The sequence below is a fragment of the Hirundo rustica genome, chromosome 4 (assembly GCF_015227805.2).
Source record: "Hirundo rustica isolate bHirRus1 chromosome 4, bHirRus1.pri.v3, whole genome shotgun sequence".
NCBI classification, from domain to species: Eukaryota; Metazoa; Chordata; class Aves; order Passeriformes; family Hirundinidae; genus Hirundo; species Hirundo rustica.
In genome coordinates, this window is record NC_053453.1 from 75,541,101 (window position 1) to 75,561,190 (window position 20,090).

The following is a 20,090-nucleotide window of genomic DNA, read 5'->3' on the forward strand; positions in this document are numbered from 1 at the left end:
CCCCACCCCCCGCGGGCTCCGGAGACCTCTCGGTCACGATCTCCTGTGGCTGCAGCTCCGTTTCTGTTCCCTCTACCCACGGACGCCAGAAAAGTTACCTTTAAATTCCGTTTTTCATGTCGAAAAGGCTATTAAAAATGCTACATATACTTAGGAACCGCTTTCAGCCTAAGCCACCGGAAGCCGTGTGCGTGCGCTCTGCAAATGCTTCCGGCGGGACACCGTGACCGCGGGCGGCGGGGCCGCTCCCGCTGCGCGCCTGGCCGCGGTGACTGCCGTGTCTGCGGTGATTGCGGTGGCCGCGGTGGCTCCGCGGGTGAGTTGCATCCTCCAGGAACCCCCAGCTCCCAGCGCCGGTCGGTTCGCAGCCCCAGGAAGGCGCGGGCTGTGCGGACGGCAGGGAGCGGAGCGCGTTTCCGGCTCCCGGCCGCTCCCTCACGCTTCGCTCTCCGCAGCGCCGCGGCTGTGCCGGGCCGGGAGCTGGGATCCGCAGCGCTGGGCGCCTTTTGAACCCTTTCTCTGTTTGTTTGCGGGGTTTTACCCTTTCGCTACACGCGGCCTTTGGAGGGTTTTTGCTTTTCCCCCGCAGCAGCTGCACGGAGGCAGGGCCGGAGTTTTTCTTCCCTTTCCCCTGTTGTCCTTCTCCCTTGCACAGCCCTCCCCAGCGCGCAGTGAGCTCGGACCACCTCTGTTTAATGAAGCTTCACGTTCCGTGTCTGTATGCCTTGAAAACGTGTTGATGTAGGGGTTTTTAAAGTTAATTTTGTTTTCTGACTGAATTCTAATTTTTTTACAGTTGCTGCAGAGATAGAAAGCAGTAAAGGCGGTGCCTTATTACCTATCAAAGATTTCAACGTAGTCTGATTTCTTTAACAAGAATGTTAACAAATTTGCCAGATGAAATTACACAAAATATAATCGCAAGAAGCTACTCAGCTGTTCAGCAGTCTGTCAAATTACACTTTTTTTTTTTTTCCCCAGTAACCCTGCACTCTAAAAGGTCTTAATAAATTTCTGTTCCTGTGAAATTTGCAGTTGCCATGGCTTTTTCTCATAACTAAATTACTTGTAAGTTTAATATTCTTGTTGGGACTTTTATCCCTGCAGTACCCCGTCATACTGTTATTTCTCTCATGGACTGTTCACTTTTTCATTTTCTTACCTTCTGTTGAGCAAGGCTAAGCTTTATTAAGTTAATTTTGTAAATTTCGTGTCTGCTAAGTTTCAATATTACTAAGTTTAGACAATGTTTTACTCCAGTTTTATACAGATCACAGTTGTATTCAGATTAATAATGATTAACTTTGAGTTTTCTTAACAGTACCTTCTGCTTTACTGAGGTAATAATTGAGCAACATTTTATTAATAAAAAGTCCTTTAGGACAGAGTTCTACTGAGTTCATTTTGTTAAGCTTTATCACTGTCAAAATTTCTTTATACCTGGTTTGAGTATTATTCAGTCTGAGTTACTATAGCTTTTACTAGTAAGTTGTTCAGTGTTGTTTCATTTTACTGCTATAGATACATAAATGTTTGGAATATATTATCTCAACTTTTGTCAGAGTTAGGACTGATTTATTTTTAGGAGAAAAAGTTCGAGATCACCTCATGTTTGAGTCATTCCACACGTTTGAGTCATGCCCTGGCTGTTCAAAACCGCATTCCTGCTAGGAAGGGAGCGTGCAGACCTTCCCCACGCCTCAATTCAAGGCTGCTCCAAACTTCTACAATGAAAAAAATCCAAAAGTCTGAAACAAAAGTAACGGCCTCAGCTTCCTTGGCTCCGGAGCCAGCGCAAATACAGCTGTGCCTTCCCTAACAAAGACACTGCAATGAGCCTCTCGGGTCCGGTCCCTTTGAAAAGGGCAGCAAAACTTACACTGGGAGCTTTATTTCCCTTCGAGGCTGGCGCAGCATGACTCATAACAGAAGCTGTTCTTAAAATGGAAAGAAATGCAGCAGCAGTTAGTGTTTAGAAATAACCAAATTCCTGCACGGCTGCAGCCGAGGATGCCGCTGTGAAGTCATTCGCTCTTGCCCGTTCCCGTTCCCATCCCAGCACTGAATTCCTGCTTTTGGGGTGGCTGAGGAGTGCCCTGTGCAGGGTGGGAGCACATCCCTGCCCCATCCAGCCCCGAGGAGCCCTCAGGACAGCCCCTCGTGCCTCAGGCCAGCACAGGACCTGCCGCTGCCCTCCCTCCGTCACCTCGGCTGCCACGGGCACAGGCACCGTGTGTGTGTGTCGGTATGTGTGTCTGTGTCACAGCTGAGTGTCTCTGTGTGAGTGTGTGTGAGTGCAGCACAGCTGAGTCTCTGTGTGAGTGTGAGTGTGTGTGTCACAGCTGAGTGTCTGTGTCTGTGTGTGAGTGTGTCACAGCTGAGTGTCTGTGTCTGTGTGTGTGTGTCACAGCTGAGTGTCTCTGTGTGTGTGTGAGTGTGTGTCACAGCTGAGTGTCTCTGTGTGAGTCACAGCTGAGTGTCTGTGTGTGTGTGTGTGAGTGCAGCACAGCTGAGTCTGTGTGAGTGTGAGTCACAGCTGAGTGTCTCTGTGTGAGTCACAGCTGAGTGTCTGTGTGTGTGTGTGTCACAGCTGCATGTCTCTGTGTGAGTGTGTGTGCCACATCTGAGTGTCTGTGTGTGTGTCACAGCTCAGTGTCTCTGTGTGTGTGTGTGAGTGCAGCACAGCTGAGTCTGTGTGAGTGTGAGTCACAGCTGAGTGTCTCTGTGTGAGTCACAGCTGAGTGTCTGTGTGTGTGTGTGTCACAGCTGCATGTCTCTGTGTGAGTGTGTGTGCCACATCTGAGTGTCTGTGTGTGTGTCACAGCTCAGTGTCTCTGTGTGTGTGTGAGTGTGTCACAGCTGAGTGTCTGTGTGTGTGTCACAGCTCAGTGTCTCTGTGTGTGTGTGAGTGTGTCACAGCTGAGTGTCTGTGTGTCACAGCTGAGTGTCTGTGTGTGAGTGTGTGTGTGAGTGTGTGCCACATCTGAGTGTGTGTGTGTCACAGCTCAGTGTCTCTGTGTCTGTGTGTGTCACAGCTGAGTGTCTGTGTGTGTCACATCTGAGTGTCTGTGTGTGTGTCACAGCTGAGTGTCTCTGTGTGTGTGTGTGAGTGCAGCACAGCTGAGTCTCTGTGTGAGTGTGAGTGTGTGTCACAGCTGCATGTCTCTGTGTGAGTGTGTGTGTGCCACATCTGAGTGTCTGTGTGTGTGTCACAGCTCAGTGTCTCTGTGTCTGTGTGAGTGTGTCACAGCTGAGTGTGTGTGTGTGTCACAGCTGAGTGTCTGTGTGTGAGTGTGTCACAGCTGAGTGTCTCTGTGTATGTGTGAGTGTGTGTGTGTGTGTGAGTGCCACAGCCGAGCACGTTTGGCAGCTTGGTGCCTGTGCCAGGCGCAGCAGAGTGCCAGCCGAGCCCTGCTGCCCCCGGGCCGGGCGCTGCTGCAGACACAGTCAGAATTACTCCCTGCAGTGCCTGGATTCAGAGCAGCCCCTTCAAGGCCCAGGGCCGGGCGCCGGGCGCTGCTTTAGAGCACTTCAGGTTCTCATCCCGTGGGGTTTCCTGCATTCCCTGTGGGGTGACAGTTACAGCACTGCAGGACGAGGGCAGAGCGGCTGGAACTGCTGTTCCACAGCTCAGCCACTGCAGCTTTGCTTTATTTGGGTGGCTTCCTTCAATATTCTGCAGGGATGACAACTGCAGCACGGGGCGCGGTCATACGAGAAGGGTTTGGTGCAAAACACAACAAACTACGGCCAGGGAAGCCCAAAGTTTCAATTCATTTTATTTTTTTTTATTTTTATTTTTTACAGTGTACATTGTTAAATAATGTAAAGAAAACGCTTGTAATTCAGAAACAGATTTTATGTGGAAAAAGATACTCAAAGTGTAATATTAAACAAAATAATTTAACAGTTCAGTAGCATTAGTTTATTCCTCTAGACTTCAGTTATTCATCCACAGGAGGAGAGGGAGGGAGGGGGAAAAAAAAAAAATCAATGGTAAATAAAACCAGTTCTTGCATAACGTTAAGTGAAAAAACGACCTCAAAGTTATTAGATCAAATTTAAGTAACCACGTGCCGCACCCAGCTGCCCGGTTCCTCATGCAGCACTAGGGCCCTGGTCTCAGCCCTGCCCCAGCTGTGCGCTCCCGGTTCCCCGCACCCGTCCCCAGGCAGAGGCTCCTCAGCCCGGGGCGCCGCTCCCTGCTCCCCCCGAGCTCCGGCCCGTCCCTGCCCGGGCCCGCAGCTGCTCCTCTCCAGCCCGGGCTGCCCTGCCGCCGGGACCGCGCTACAAGGGGCACAACAGAAAGCACCGCAGGTCTCCGTGTGAAAACGAGAGAGGGAGAGCATCTGCAGGCACACGACTCCCTGCTAAGGCGCCAGCGGGGAACAGCGCTCCGAGATAGAAACAAACGTGGCCGAGCGAGGGCCCTGTGATGCACCGGCCTCCAGGAGAGCGGTGAGCTGCTCCTGAGCTCCAGGGGGCTGCACCCTCATCCTTCACAGCTTTTTGCAGCACTACGTAAATACTGGCTGGTATTGTTTGGGCTTTGAAGAGGAAACCAGTATTTCTTAAATTCGAAAAGGGAGAATGACCGAAGCAGAAGATACAGTACAGGTACTAAGAGGTGACAAGTGACAGACAGTGACAATCCTGGTACCAGCTTGAAATTTGTTAAGAGTGAACAAAACTGTAAATCCTCCAAGTAAGACAGAGGAAACTTCTGATGCCGGCTGTTTCAAGTACATCCATTGCCGGCAATGGACGTCGCACCAGGACATTGTTCCTGGCTTAAATGAATTTTACCAAAAAAAAAAAAAAAATAAAAAAAAAAAAAGGTAAGAAAAGCAATCCCAGCAGACAAGCCCGCGCCAACGAGCCACGGCACCTCTCCCTCACGTCACATCCTGACCAAACCTCTTCACCACTTGGCAGGTGGAGTCAAACCGCCTCTTCAGCCGGGCCTCTCCCAAAGACACCTCCTCCCTGTCCTCTCTGCTCCGACCCAGCCTCCTGCCTCGAGCCCGTACCTGTGAGGGCTCGCTGTAGCCTCACCTGCATCCCCCCGTCACCCCGCACCTTCGGCTCTGCCCCCTGGACAACTCCCCGCGCACAGAACTGCTCCGAGCCGCGGCCCGGGGGAGCTCGGAGCTCCCCTCCCGGAGCGCCCCGGGCACAAACATCCTGCCCTCAACTCGCCCTCTGCCCACCTGGGCTCCGCTGGGAAGACGACGCTAAACTGCAGAAGCAAGAGAAGTCCAAGGCACTAAAATATCCAGCAAGCATACTGGGAGAACAGACAAGTATTCAAGTACATTAATTTATACAATTTTACATTCACATTTATTTATCTAATACAATGAAAATACAAAGGAAAAAGTTAAAGTGTCTCCAATAAGTATAAGGATATAGCTAGCTTTTTTTCCCGTTTTTTTCTTTTTAACTTTTTTAACCCTCTATATTCCACTCATTTTTAAACTACTGTTGTCCAACAACATTTATATATCACAGTGTTTCCACATCAAAACTGATGGTAAGTACATGTCCGCAGGGAACTTTTAAATTTTTTTTTTTTTAACAATTTAAATTGCTCTAATGCTGCAGTCAAAGCTGTTAATATCTTACTTTAAGCAGTAATGACCTATCAAGCACGGGCTGCGCCGCAAGTCCATTCGTGTGCCCCATCGTTTCAGAGCCAGATACGATTGGCTGGGGAGAGGGAGAGGAGGGGGATTTGGACAGCTTTTTCCTGATCCCGGTCCTTCGGAGGAGGCGAGGAGAGCGTAAAGCCTCACGCGAGGGTTCAGCTCTCCCACCTCCGCACGTGCGGATTCAGCCTCCAACCAGAACAATTTTACAGCGAGACCGAACGAGCCGAGCCCGTGGCGTCTCCTCACAGCTCTCGTCCCCCACGAGAGCAGCCCCCTCGGTGAAAAGCACTGTCCCATCACAAGGATGCTCATCATCCTCCTCCCCCTTCCGAGCGCGTGGGGAAACTCCCGCCACAGAGAGCTGACAGCGACGGTTGGAAAAGGTAAATTCATTCCCAGTCTGGCAAGCCACCAGTCCGTTGCAGCACTAGTAGTGATACAGGGCCCCGTCTCCCTCCCCGTGTCCCGTGCCGAGGCGCGGCCGGCAGGGCCCGGGGCACGGCTAAGTGGTCCGCAGGTTGGAGCCCGGAGGGTTGCTGACGGACTTTTGCAAGTTGCTGATGTTGAAGCTTTGCAAAGAGGTGGCACCCACGGGCTGGAACTGGCCCAGCTGTGGCTGTGCTGGCCCCCCTGGCCCGCTCCAGGGCGGGGGGAAGGACGCTGCGGGGTAACCGTACTGCTGCGGGGGGCACATGGCCTTGCTGAAGGGACCTAAAGAGGTAGCTGATGCTGCAGGGATGGGCGTAGCACCCAGGGAAGATGTCATAGAGATACAGAGCTGACCCGGTGCCGAGAATTTTCTTGCCATTCCGGGGCCCTGAAAGGTAACCCGACCACCGAGAGAAGTTACACAACCCCGCCTGAAAAACCAGCTGTCCGCCCCTCGGCCCACAGCGCGCTCCCAACGGCGTCTCCAAGGACACGCCACGGCCCTCCCCTTTGGCTCTCCCCTTCCCTTCCCGGGCAGGCGGTACGTCCTCGCAGCGCTCCAGAGCTGCCGAAGCCCAGGGAACGGGAGCACACCCCCAGCTTCCGAGCACAGCCCCTCACCTCGTAGCTGCTGTGCCCTTTGCCCGCTTTCTTTCCGGACAGGTTCATGGCGTCGCGGGCCCAGTTGTCCACCAGCTTGTGCAGGTCATCGGTGAAGGTGCCCTTGCGGCTGGAGGCGCCGGCCGTGGGCTGGCTCTGGGGGGCCTGGCTGTTCACCGCGGCCCCCACCGTGTTGGTGCTGCTGGTCCCTACGAGCACAAACACAGGCGTCACCGCGGGGCCGGGCGCCGCGCCGGCCCCAGCGCCTTCCAGAGCTGCGCAACGGCACGCCCAGGGTTAAAACGCCATGCAGATTAATTCCGAGTTTCAATTCCAGGACACGCTCAAGTGGGAACGGCAAGGACTCCTAGAGGCATTCTCTCAGAGAGGTTTACTTTGCAGGAAGGGCTGCGAGCGGTCCTCCTAAGAGGGGAGGGGAGCAGCCATGGGGTCTTTGTAGAAGAGAAAGGTGAGATTTCAGCACTGGGTGACAGTCCAGGCACGTCGCTCTCGTCCTACAGCTTTTAATCAGCAGCAGCCACTGCTGGCACAGGTCAATCCCACCTTGGAGGACGATGCTGGGTGCTGAATAAGGAGCAGTAAATCAGCATCGCCAGCTGCCCTGCAGCAAATTATCTCCCCCTTTGTGAAATGAAGGGAAAAAGTCACTCCGTTTACAAAAAACAAAAACAAAACAAAAAAGCCCCAGTCAGAAACAGCAACTGTTGTTTCCAATAGCAGCTGTAGTCCTGCTCTTGAGGACAACTAGATGGGACTGTCTTCACCCACCAAACAGCCAGGATCAGCAGGGGAAGTCTGCACTGCATTAAATTTAGCTTTTTGCCTCTAAAAGCATTTTTTTGCCATTATGTTCAGATTTCCTAAGTCAGAAGAATAAGCATTTCAGATGCAAACAACTAATACAGCTTAAAGAAGGCAGAAGTGAGAGTATTCCTCAGACGAGCTCTGACAGGTTTCTCTTTTCACTGCAAGAACACAAAACCCCTTCACATAAATGCCAGGTTTCAGTTCTGCACATTATCCTGCGGGGGAGAAAACCAACCTAGTAGCTTTGTTTTGGAGAGCCTTCCTATGCCCCTCATATTTATAAACAAGCAGCTGCACTCCAATCTAGGTTTTTAAAGGCAGACCTCGTAAGAGAAAACAAAGAAAGCGTGTATTACCTAGGATCTGAATTCCCAGCAGTATTGCAAAGTATCCTGCTTTACAGACGTGGAAGTGCCAGTCAACCACCAGGGCAGAGGCATCAGCAGGGCTGAAGACAGCACTGCTTGCAAACACTCATCCTCACCTATTCCTGAAGTTCCTCAAGTATTCCTACTTGCTCCCTCGGGAGACTGCACCTGGGAAATCCATGGAAACTGAGTTTGTGGCAGCATTTCTGGAGGGAAGCCATTAGAGGTGGATCACAGAAATGCCAGCAGCAGACATCACGTCTGCATTGCAAAGAGCGGCTGCCTCTCGCCTGGCAGCTCCTTCCTTCATCTGTCCCACTTTCCCTGGCCATCAGCCACATTCCTTGCCACCACTGCCTCCAAGAACTGGTTCCAAAGCCCTGCAGGAATGTTTCGTACTGAGGAGTGGATTAGGAAGGTGACATACTTACGATGCGGGACAAATAAACAGTGTTACTGCCTCTGGTAGTGCTGAGGGGGGCAGGACACGGCTCCATCCCACCAGGCCCAGCTCAAGCATGGGAGTGGCTCCCGGGCTGGGGCCCACGGGAGCTGTTAGTGGGGGCAGACATGCCACAACACTCGGAGAGGGAACAAAAAGGTTCCCTGAGCAGGGAGAGGGGCTGCAGCACTGATGGAGAGGAGCAGGACACGCTGTGTGGTGCAAGGAACGTCTGCTGGGAAGGGACGAGAACCTGAAGCATGCAGCACGTGGAAAGGGCTCTGCATACGGTCATTTAACAAGAGCAATGATGTGAAAGGTGAAGTTAAATACAAATGAGGCAAAAGCAAGGAAGAGGTACTTGGGGAAGGGGGAACACTGCCAAAACCAGTAATGATCACATTCCACCATGAGGGTTCATGCAGGAATTGACACACTTGCTCTCATCCTCTTCACGATGGCCAGCATCCACTTGTGCTATTTCACATTTTCACTTTAATCACCAAGTACTCTGAATCCTGGACCTACACTGGAGAGTTTCCTCAGGCTAGGGAAGGGGGAGAGTTTATCGAGGCATACTCTACAGCACAGTCAGCTGAGGACATGAAAGATCACTTGGGAAAGCTTTAGAGTTTTCCAAAGAGCAAGGTTGGTACAGGGTGACAAAGGCTGCCAGAGTTTTTTGTCCCAAAGTGACTTTGTCAGGGAGCTCCCACCTCAGGGCACACACATACCAGCCCACAGCATCAGAGCTGAGCTCTCAGTAATGTCCACCTAAAACTGACTTTGAGGAATTTCACATTTACCTCTGACACACTCACTGCCTGCAGAAACTGCCATCCAGAAGAGGCTGAAAAGCAAGTGCTTCAACTTGTAGCATTCCATGGAAACAACCCCCACATTCCTGCTCGGTCACAGCAGCCGTCCCCAGTTCTGCTCTGACATGAGGGGCCTGAGCTCAAACAGGCTCTCTCTCTCCAGCCCACTACCTATGATGCCTTCATTCTGCCCTTGGATTTTCCCCCGTGAACCACAGTCAAATGACACCTTTAGAACAGTCTGAAGTGACATGTGCACACACAGGCTTTTCTGAACACCTCTTGCTTTGGGAGACACACTGGAGATCTCTGGGGGCTTACTCAGGCCTTTAAACCGTTGGAGGAGTGCCTGCAATTGGATCCATCGCTGAGCTGACAAGCCCCATCCAAGGCCCATCCAAGCAGCTGCTCTGAGTACAACTCCAGCACATTACAGCGAGCAACTGACCCCGCTGTCGCTGTCGTTAGCCAGAGCAGAGCTCCAGGGGGAAGGGGAGGCTCTGCCTGCCTCCACCTGGCTGCAGGAGCAGCACCAGACTCGTCACTAGACTGAGGACAGAGCACACATTCGAGGGCATAACACAGACAGACAGATGCTGTGCTGGAGACAGAGTCAGGGACGTAAGGCTTCAGTGACCAGGAAAAGCTGATGAATAGATTTACAATCAGGAATTGGAGATAACAGAAATAAGATAATTACTACAGAGCTGGTTGCAAGGACAGACTTTTTTCACCATCTTCCCTGAAGCACAAAGAGAGAGTAATTTGTTAAAGATAAGAGAAACAGTGAGAAATGTTTAGTATCAGGAAACATTACAAAAAGCTTGGTGAGAAACAGAGGACACAGCACAGCAGGGCTTAAACAGTCACTACTGGGACATTCGAGACAAACTCAAAGACTTGTCTGACAGTTTAACCATAAAGAGGAGAGGCCCAGCCTCCTACATCTATTCTTCATCATTCCCAAACCGTTGTGAAGGATGTCAGGAGACACTGAGGTCACAGCTGTTACCATACAGTCACAACCGTGGCTGTTATCACAAAAGGAAAAACAAGTACATCTTCCATTTTTGCCAGGATGCAGGAAGCATTTTACAACTATCAAACTTCAACCAGCAACCAATTTATTTGATAGGTCAAGTGCTTTTAGTTTGTCACCCTCTTTTCTCAGATGAGTGAGAGCAGTTCAGACATTCCCTGCCAAGCTGTACCGCTCTGTTTCTCCAGCTGCACAGTTAAAGCATCAATCACTGCACTGTTTCCTCGGCAGGGCTGATTCCAGCCCAGGATCTTCTCCAGCTGTCCCTCTCCAAGCACCCTGCGGCAGCACCTCACGGACAAGGCTCCAGGAAGCAAGCAGCCTGCAGCAAGCCCAGTGCCAGGCCAAGCTGAGCCGTGCCAAGTATTACCTGCTTTTACAGGACAGCTACAACGCTCTTTTCAAAAGGAATCTCTTTCCCTTAGCACCAGTCCCAAAAGCAAGAGATGCACATGCCAAAGTAGTCTCACAGCCGGGTGATGGCCAATTTACAGCAAGCCAAGGCCTTGGAAGTAAATGACGCTCTCACACACTCAGTTCAATATCAGTTCTAGAAACAGACTGGCTGTTCTTCGTGTTCCCTTCCCCAAAAAAGGACAGGCCAGACAAACAATTTTAAGTTAGCTTCGGTAAGAATTTACCTTCTTCCAAGAAAGGAGCATTAAATCTCGAGAGGGCAGATGGCAGTGCACATCTGCACATTAATATACGCAGCAAAAACATCTAAAGCTGCTAAATTTGAAAAATGGAATCATTTTAGTGCTTAGATCCCAAATCCAGGGAAGGGAGATAGAGTTAGTGCCCAACTGACCAGCCAGAAGACGTTTCCCTGCCTCTCTGAGGATGGGTGCATTGCAGCTGTCTCTGCAGAAGGCCAGGCCAGCTCCCACACGCAGCTCGGGCTCAGCTGAGCCTCTGCCAAGCACAGCCAGGCACACGATGCACACGTGTGCCACTGCCACGGAGTACAGCACTCCGAACTTCCTCACAGCCAGTCATTCCAGAGGGTGGGAAGCAAATGTCAGACACTGAAAGGGTCCAGCCTGCAGAAGCAGCATGGGAGACACTGCAGCACTCCCAATAAAAAGCATCACACCAGCAGCATTGGCTCAAGCATGTTGTTATTTCAGCCACATCAGAAGTTTGAGGCTCTCTTGTAAGTCTGGCCTAATGTAAGTACAAATGAGAGGATTCTGAAAAGACCTGCAAGCTAGCCTGTGAGGGCTGACAGGATATCTGAAAATGTCTATTTACCCACCATTACCACTATTTGTTTTACATTTAATGGACCTTCAGTTCACAGGAAAAACTTGTCAACCTGAGCCCATTGGTAGGTAAGGTTCTTTTGAGTTTGCCTGAATCATTCTGTAATTATTTTAAAGCCCCTCTAACACTTGGATCTTTAGCTAGCCATCTGCTCGTGCACACAGTCGTCACTAGGAGCTGCCTACAGGCGGCATCAAAGCTCTGCAGTGTCCCTGGTGCTCAGAGCATGGGGACACCTGCAGCTGTGCTGCAAGCACGCTGCAGGGGGCAGGGGGAGGGCAACTCCCCACCACCACCGCAGTGCCCAGCCAAGGGATAACAACGTGCAGAAGGAATCCTCGCCGCTCTTCCACTAGCCAGAGTACCCCCTACGAGTCCCACGGTGTCTGACGCGTGCTGAGGCAAAACGACTGATGGGCCTTGCTACATCTCCCGTTGGTGCCATTTCACTGACCTGTCCTGCAAGCTCCTCTGCACTTTAGGGAAAACGAGTGCACGGAACAGAGTTTAACAACACGAGAACCCAAACTTCTAAAGGTGTGCTAAGAGCAGCTGAGCTGAGCCATGGGATGGGAGGCAACACAAGGTGGCAGGTGAGGATGGGCTGCATGAAACAGATCCGAGCAGCAGGAACCAAAACCAAAAAGACGAAACAAAAACCAGACAAGGAAGGAGTAAAGGTGTTACACACAAAGAGCCAAGCAGGGCGTACTCAGAAATCGGGTCCTCCTGCCACCAGGCTTGAAGGTCACTCTCTCAGACGCACAGTTAAACTTCGCACAGCCTGTGAGAAAACAAGAACGGGGAGAACAGAGAGAGGAGAGGAGAGGAGACAGAACACCACTACAAGATGTTAGCAACTTGAAGTTGGAAGGGTGAAATGCAATCACGACACACAAGAATAAGTCTCAAAGTGCAGACCAAGGAGTACAGAGACGATATACGGAGTGAAGAGACTCCCTCCAGCACCTCCACACCTGAGGCCAACTTTGCACTGCTCCTCTCCAGTATATAACCCAAGTATAACGTTGCAATCTATAAGAAAGCCAAATCCTGGCCAAAGTACCCAATTATTAAATGGTACTGCACAACTCCAGATGCAGGGAGATAATTCAAGTAGCTCCAAAATGCCTGGAACAGTTCCTTAAAAAAAAAAAAAACAACACCTCTACAGAAAATTCTTCCTTAGTCTGTTTCCATTTTTTCTATGTACTTCTCCAGTTCCAGCAAAACCACGCATTAGAATTGAAGTATTCAAACTGTCTATGGCAAAGCTTCTCAAAAAGATGTGCAAGGGGAAAAAGCCCTCGAACAGCTAAGTTCAGGTAAGTAAAGGAATCATCCCCTTAATGACAAGCAAAAAAAGCCCTCCTTACTGGATAAATCAGGGCTGTGCCTGAGAGATTATTTGATAACGTACGAATAACAAGCAACCCACAACTGGAGAAACCTGAGTACATGAACAGTTTACCACTCCCACCATTTCATCCTCCTACCTTCCAGGACAATTCACAATTAAAGAACAGGAGCCATTTTTTACCTTTTACTGTTAGAAACTCCACTGACAGAAACAGTCAAACCAGTCGGGCAGTCTAAAAGGATTAAGACTCCAAGTCTTTGGAAACTTCCAACCATTTCAGTTATCTGCTAACATCAAACCTGCTCTGCCCCTTCCTCGGTCTCACTTCTGATTTCCAACCCCCCAGTCTCATCTGTCTCTCCGCCTGTGAGCCAAAACCTTTCCCAGGTCAGCAGAACTTCGCTGCCACCACCCCCTGCACTCTCTTGTGTTGTCCTTGGGGTTTCACACCTTCAACCGCCTCCCACTTGAGGTCAGCGAGAAGCTGCAAGTCCAGCTGCAAACAACATCCTTCTGAGCCTGCAGGCATAGCCTGGGCCCCCAAAGCTACCTCAGAGCAGGTATCAAAGCTCAAGAGTGACGAGGTCAATCACTCATTCCCGCTGCTAATGACACTGATTGCATCTGGAGTCTTACCTTGGCCTGGCGCCGAGAGGCTCGGTACCGAGAGGGCACCGTCACTGGTGAAGGCAGAGTAGAGGTTTTCGCTGGAAGGTGAAGGCTTCAGGGGCTGTAACAAATGGTTCTGCCCCGTCTCTGGAACACTGCCAGGAGGATGAAGGGTCTGCTGGGGGGGCAACACTGATGGTGCACTTTGAGCTGACAGGTTGCCTAGAGGAAAAGGAAACAAAAAGTTTTGGTTTCTGTACATTTTTGTACCTGATCGAGCATGACAATCGAGGCAAGAGAAGGAGAGGCAGGGGGAGAGAACTACTCCAGTTTCTGAGAAAGCAGTAAGAGCAGAAAAAGTCCTCAGTTTTGAACCAGCTCTGCGCTGGTTCCCGTGCTCACAGAGCTCCTCTATCACACAGCAAAGCAGAAATGAGCAGCCAGGGTGACTAGACACAGAAATCTCAGCATGACGTGGAAGTAAGGAAATGAATATGCAAGGAGCAGTAACAAATATTTCTGCTGGCACTGCTGGCCCTCCAATGCTACAGGATTAGAGAAACAGCTCCAATTACCCCGAGAGTATCTGGCACCCACATCACTCAATCAGTGAGCAGAACTAGCTCCTGAGTTCTGTTTATTGGAACAATGGTCTAAGAAAGGAAGCCCTGACAACTGAAACTGACCCTTAATTTATAAGTACAACAAATCTTCAGTTCCATTTAAAAAGCCACTGTTTTAACATCCATCAACTCTAAGTTTCTGCAGTGTAAGGACACTAGTATTTATCATGCTTAAGTGGTACTAAATTAGAAAAAAACATCTCTACAGATAACTAACGAGACCAGACCCTTTCTGCAAAATCACTTTCGGGAAGGAACGAGCAGAGTTTATATTACAAAAAAATAAATTCTGCCATACTGTAAATTTACACTTTTCTTCCTAGTCAGATCCCAATGACTAATACCTAAAAAACACAAATCACAGCTTTAAAACTGCTCTTACCAAACAATGTCACGGTACCTTTCAGTGGACTGAAAAAGTCCCAAGCAAGACTACCAAACAGCAAAAGTAATTTCAAAAATGATAAAAGAAATCCAGGGAGGAACTGGTACACACAGACACACACTCCTCAAAAGAAAAGACACAGATCCAAGAATGAGAGCTGGTACTTGGTCTGTTTTATCTGCTGAAGATGCTGAAGGAAGCCTTACCTGATAGCTGAGGGCTCTTATGTCCCTGGGAGCTGCTACGACTGGACTTGCTGCTTTTTCCTTTCGTAGGTCGTCTCCTCCTTCCTGAAAGGGGAGCAGCTGGGGGAATAATTACTGCAGGTGGGGCCTTTCCCAGTTTCATGTAGAGTGACTCAATCTCCTGCTTCTGGCGGCTCTGCAGCTCCTGGATCTCTTTAAGGTGCCTAACAAGTTACAGAGCAGCGGGATTTACAAGAATTCTATGTATACACACACGCAAACAATTCCTCCCCTCCAGTCAAGCCTGAGCTGCTTCTTTGGTCAAACTCTCAAACATTTAAGAAAGCAGGAAATAAACCTTTTCCACAAATAACCACTGAACACACATGGCAGAACACCTGCCATTTTCCAGTGTGCTCTAGCCCTGGCTAGAATTCCAAAGCTAAGTTCCCGGCATTGCAATCACGAAACCAGAATAAAAAGAAGTACAAAAAAAGCATTGAAATGCCACAGAAATAGCTAGATTACTCCTTTTCTCAGACATACGGCCTTGGAGACTTCTACTCTGGTATTGCCTTACAACTTGTTTCAGAGCAGTTGCACACTCAGGATTTGAAACTGCTAGCTACCCTAAAAAAGGTTCAACTTCCAGTTTAAATAAACTACGAGGTCACATTGCTTCACTTCTAAATTCTTTTTCTGAGCCGACAAGGTCTCTTCAGGAAAAGAACCATTAGAAATGCCAGAAATGCATATCAGAAATGCAGAGACTTGTGTGTCATTTTCAAACAAGACTGTTTCCCCCACTAACTCCAGTGACATGCCAAATCTTCCTTAGACCTACAGACTTATCCATAGTGCAGCTGGCAGTCTACGTACAAGGCTACAGGGCAGAAAATTCAGCCCCGCAAACACGCGTATTCCTCTTCCGTTGTAATTGTATGCTGCTTTCCCTCTGAAGAACCTTACTGCCCACATAAATGCTGCCAGTGGCTCCTGACACTGGGCAAAGGCTGAAGTAAGTACGGGTGAAATTCAGATTAATCCCGTTACACCCATTCCATGCACAAAAAGCACAAGCCTTACTTCTCCCGTAACCGACGGAGCTCCAGCCTCAAGTCCTCGTCTTCGATGTCCGACTCATTGTCGCTGCTCATGTAGGAGGAGTTGAAGGAGTTGCTGAGGCTCTGAACGGGGAGGCTGATCTTGGATCCCAGGTGCTGGACAGAGTCTGGGCTCCCCGAGCCATCATCCAGATCCTTTGCCATCCCACTCAGAAAGGCGGCCTCCAGGTCAGAGGACGGACCATTCATGTGCGGGGACTGCCTCGACTCCAGCTCCTTCTTGGGAGCTGCGGCCGAAGCAGCAACTCGTTCCAAGCCCACGGAGAGAGGAAGAGTCCCCGGCTCCTTCCGGGCACAGCTGACCTCATCCCGAGCCTTGGACACGGAGAAGCGCCCCACCTGATCCGCCGTGGCCGTCACCTGGAAGCGCCCCACCTTGGTGGCCTGGGCAGCGTCCCCCGGCGCCGGCGCCGCCTCGGCGAGGCCGTCCAGCACATCCCGGCGGGCGGCGGCGCCGCTCCTGCGGCTCTCAGCCTGCTTCACCAGCGTGCTCTCTGGGCTGCTGCCGGAGAGGCTGGAGGAATCGCTGGACACGCTTTCAAACGGCGCTGGCCGAGCCGCAGCTTTGGCACCCTCTTTCAGCACATCCTCCACTGCCACGGACACCTAGAGCAGAAACACAGGCACGCGCGCTTCCTTAGCGTTTCCTCAACGTGACGCTTCTATTTCCCCCAAAGGTAAGATGCATCTGAGAGGGGAAAATAACTCATGTCGCAGGCAGGCCACAGAGCAAGCTACCCCTTCCCTCCAGGCAGAACACCGCCACACAAAGCAGCACTCGTGTCACCTGGAGGAGTAACTGCAAGAACCAGCAGCCCCAGAGGGGCCTCCCTCACCGACAGGACACAGAACAGAGAACACCCAGCACTGCCAGTGAAAGAGCAGCCCAGCGCCACACCAAGGCCAGAGGACACCCTGCGTGACTCCTCAGGCCGCGTGCGGACAGACGCGCAGCCCCGCTTTCGCAGGCTCCGCGGGCGCAGCAGGCCCCGCACAAGGCACACGGGGCTGGCAGCGCACAATGAGCCCAGCATGCCGCACCGAGGGCCAGGGCAGTCGAGCACCTCGTACCTGAAAGCGGCCCATCTTCAGCACGCTGCCTCCCGCCGAGGCGCTGCTCTCTCCATCCCCCGCTGCCAAAACTGAGCACGGGAGAAAAGACAACAGTGAACAACGGATTATTCAAACTCCAACCGTTTCTTTTAACGTACTTCAACTACCTGTTAACTCCAAAGAGCCTTCTGGACTCGTAGCACCGCGTTAATATTAAAATGTTAATTATTAATGTCAAGTTGAAGTTTTTTTACACCTGCGTGGTGTATTTGCCAGAAGTACACTTTTAGGCAACAGTAAAAAAAACCACACTGATTTCAAACAGGGATGTGAAATAGACAAATAATAAAAAATAGAACTGGAATTTATGAAAGAAAAAGCTTATTTTGATTCAATACCCGGAGTGACTACCTAAATTTCACAAACACTGGGGACAATTTATTCACAGAGAAAGGGCAAGTTGAAGAAAAGCTATAAACTCCATTTACTCAAAGCAGTCTATCTGAGGTTTTCCAAGCTGGACTCTTTAGGTGTCAGCTTCTAATTCTGTTGCTCTGTGCACTGGCAGTATAAAGTTACAAAGCTGAGAAATAACGTTCTATTTTTAAATCAGTTCTATTGGACAGTTCGCTCTGTTTATTAAGTGACTTCCCGGTTTGTTTACCTTTACCTTCTAAATTTCCAAGCTAAAACCCAAGTCATTCTATAGCAGACTAATGAATTCTACATGATAGTTCACCAATGTCCCAAAATAAGGGTATTTCATTTATTTTCCCTCATGGTTTTATTGGCTTCTGAAGGTTTGTTATTCAATTTCAGAGCGATGTGCATGTTAAATAGTGTTTACTAGACAGTTAAAGAAAAAAATTCAGCACTATATTAACAACTTCTTTTAAAAAGAGAAGATCTCAAAAATTAAAACAATTAGATGAATACTGACAGGAAAATCTCAGATTATTGTGCAATTGTTTGGATTCCCCCCCAGTAACTCAGTTCATACAGATTTGAAAGTCTGATCATCCAGACTTTAACTGGTGATCACCCAGTTACAGAACAAAGTCTGGGTTTCTTACCACCTTTCTGAAATTTTTAGTAGTTTAACCTTGGTTTGTCCGCTCAAACAGAAATGAAACACCCTCAGGCAAGGGAGAGATATCCTAGGTGTAGAACACAGCGTAATGACACAAAATGAGTCCTGCTGTTACTGCCAGGAACGTAACACATGACAGAAAACAGTTCCTTCAAGTCCTGATGCTGCACCTTAGCAGCACAGTGGAGACTCTTTGTGAGACTTAACTCAGGATTTTGGACAGCTTTAAGTCCTCGGTGAGTCCCTCCAGTGCGCGTGTATTGATCATTGCCCTCCTCACGGCCTACAGGGGAAGATTTCAGTCTGGCTGCTAAAACCTAGTAAGATCCCCTCAAGGAGCTGCCACTCATGACTTCCTAGAAAAGGCCCTAACCCTGCACGTGGTTACTCTGTTCAGTTTGGATTTCTGTCTCCATGCTGAGCAATCACCTAAGCAATCACTGTCTTACCGTCCTTCAGGCTCTGCGACGCCGTGGACACCGGCCCAGTAACCGTTGTTGATGCTACTGAGGGCACAGACTGCAGGTTCAAGGAGGAAGACAAAATAAATTCAAGTAATTAGCAGTTTGGTGGAATGCCAACAAATCCAACATACTGCACGTAATGTAACGTTTTTGCTTCCAACAGGGACAAAGTATGAGAGCCATGAAAAGTCAAATGCAAGACAAGAGATTTTCCAGGCCTTATAACCCTGAGGCCGTGAGCAGATCATCCCTGGGCCTGTGCAGAAATAATGCACAAATAGCCACTGGATTTGACAATGATTGTCAATCATTGTCTTCATTCAGTACCCAAAGCTCTGTAACAGGAGCTTTTAAAATTTCAGATCCACACTTGAAACATCCCTCCCATATTAAAGCTGTTTTAGGGCTCCTTCCCCTTATTCCAGTCACTTCCATTTCTAGTTTAGTGACACCGCCAGAAAAGCTGAAATAACAACTAAAACCAAAAAACAGCCTCAGGAAATTACATCATCTACTGCAATATACAGACTTTTCCCGATTTTGGCTGACTCAGTCCCACAAACTGGAAGATGACTCTGAATTTTAATTTTTAAAAGTCTAAATGCTGATGTAGTGATATTAAAGGCAGTGACCTAAGTGTACAGTTTGAACAAAACACTGAGGTTTTTCAAGACTACCAAAGTGCCAACATTGCAAACATACACAGGCAGGAGCAGATGTCACTGGGACCGTCTCTGGACTAAGAGTTCTTCTCAGCTGAGCATCCAGATCTTCCAGTGGCTGTTGGGACTGAGAAAGGAAAGAGTAAAATGATGTCCCACATCAGGAAAAATCAAAGCACTGTTGAGAAACATATTTTATTTAAAAATTAAATATTTAATATTTAATGTAACATATTTAATGCTAAAATTTAAAGCACTCAGTACAGCTTCCATATTTCTATCAAGATTTCTTCCTACATATTTAGATTTAACACGTATAGCACAGTAAGACTGGAAGTAACTCATGCAATGTATTTAAAAACAACAGAACAGGAAAATAAAATGGAACTTTAAAAAACAAAACAAACCAAAACAAACCAAAACAACAACAACACCAAAAAAAAAAAAAAAAAACCACCCACAACCACACAACAAAAAACACAACCCTCCGCAACAGCACTCAAACCCAATCAACCAACAAAAGCTCCCTCAGACAGGCTGTAGATGGATTGACTTGCAGAGGATGGAGAGGGGCAGAATCTCTCAAGAATGCTTATTACTTAGATTTCAGCTGTTTCAGTTAGAATACGAGATGTTTATCAAACTTGCCCTGTTTAATTAGGGAGAGGAAGAGAAGAAGAATATTTTATCTAAAAATTTCTTGAAGATAAAGTCCCGAAGTCTGAAAATTATTAAATTAGGGCCATGCCCATAAGATATATCAAAAGAAAAAAGTATTGTCAGATACTTAGGTTGCAATTCCAACCCTACAGAACAGAAATTTTCATCCAAACTTCAGCACTATTAATCTTTCTAAGTCTTTTACATAAAAAAAGCTGCATCTGTTTTTAAAACCAAAGGGGAGATCATGACAACATAAAAATACTACTTTCCACTGGAAGTTAGAGGTATACAGCAGCATAAAGATGCTTTCAACAGGTTGCCACGATAACATTCTTCCTGACTTGGGGATTTCAAAGCAAAACCAAAAACTCTAGAAACAATAAAGCCTGTATCAACTCCATTATACAAAAAAAAGCAGAAGATGCAGAATT

The 20,090-nt window shown here is 48.9% G+C and overlaps 1 protein-coding gene across 9 annotated transcripts in view; it reads right to left on the reverse strand.

Moving 5' to 3' along the window:
* Positions 1-3,767: 3,767 nt before the first annotated feature.
* The window catches only part of WNK1 (WNK lysine deficient protein kinase 1), a 100,468-nt gene continuing 84,145 nt past the window's right edge, over positions 3,768-20,090 (reverse strand). For 4 of the 9 annotated variants that reach the window (XM_040062114.2, XM_040062111.2, XM_040062106.2 and 1 more), the window contains 10 exons: positions 19,037-19,123; positions 18,320-18,389; positions 16,799-16,869; positions 15,690-16,333; positions 14,625-14,827; positions 13,438-13,632; positions 12,133-12,225; positions 9,837-9,878; positions 6,702-6,889; positions 3,768-6,468 (listed from right to left, as the gene is read on the reverse strand). In XM_040062114.2, coding sequence (XP_039918048.1) covers positions 6,154-6,468; positions 6,702-6,889; positions 9,837-9,878; positions 12,133-12,225; positions 13,438-13,632; positions 14,625-14,827; positions 15,690-16,333; positions 16,799-16,869; positions 18,320-18,389; positions 19,037-19,123 — 1,908 coding nt within the window. In that variant the 3' untranslated portion in view covers positions 3,768-6,153. The remainder of the gene's footprint in view (positions 6,469-6,701; positions 6,890-9,836; positions 9,879-12,132; positions 12,226-13,437; positions 13,633-14,624; positions 14,828-15,689; positions 16,334-16,798; positions 16,870-18,319; positions 18,390-19,036; positions 19,124-20,090) is intronic. The other 5 variants (XM_040062115.2, XM_040062109.2, XM_040062107.2 and 2 more) reach the window with 4 other exon arrangements.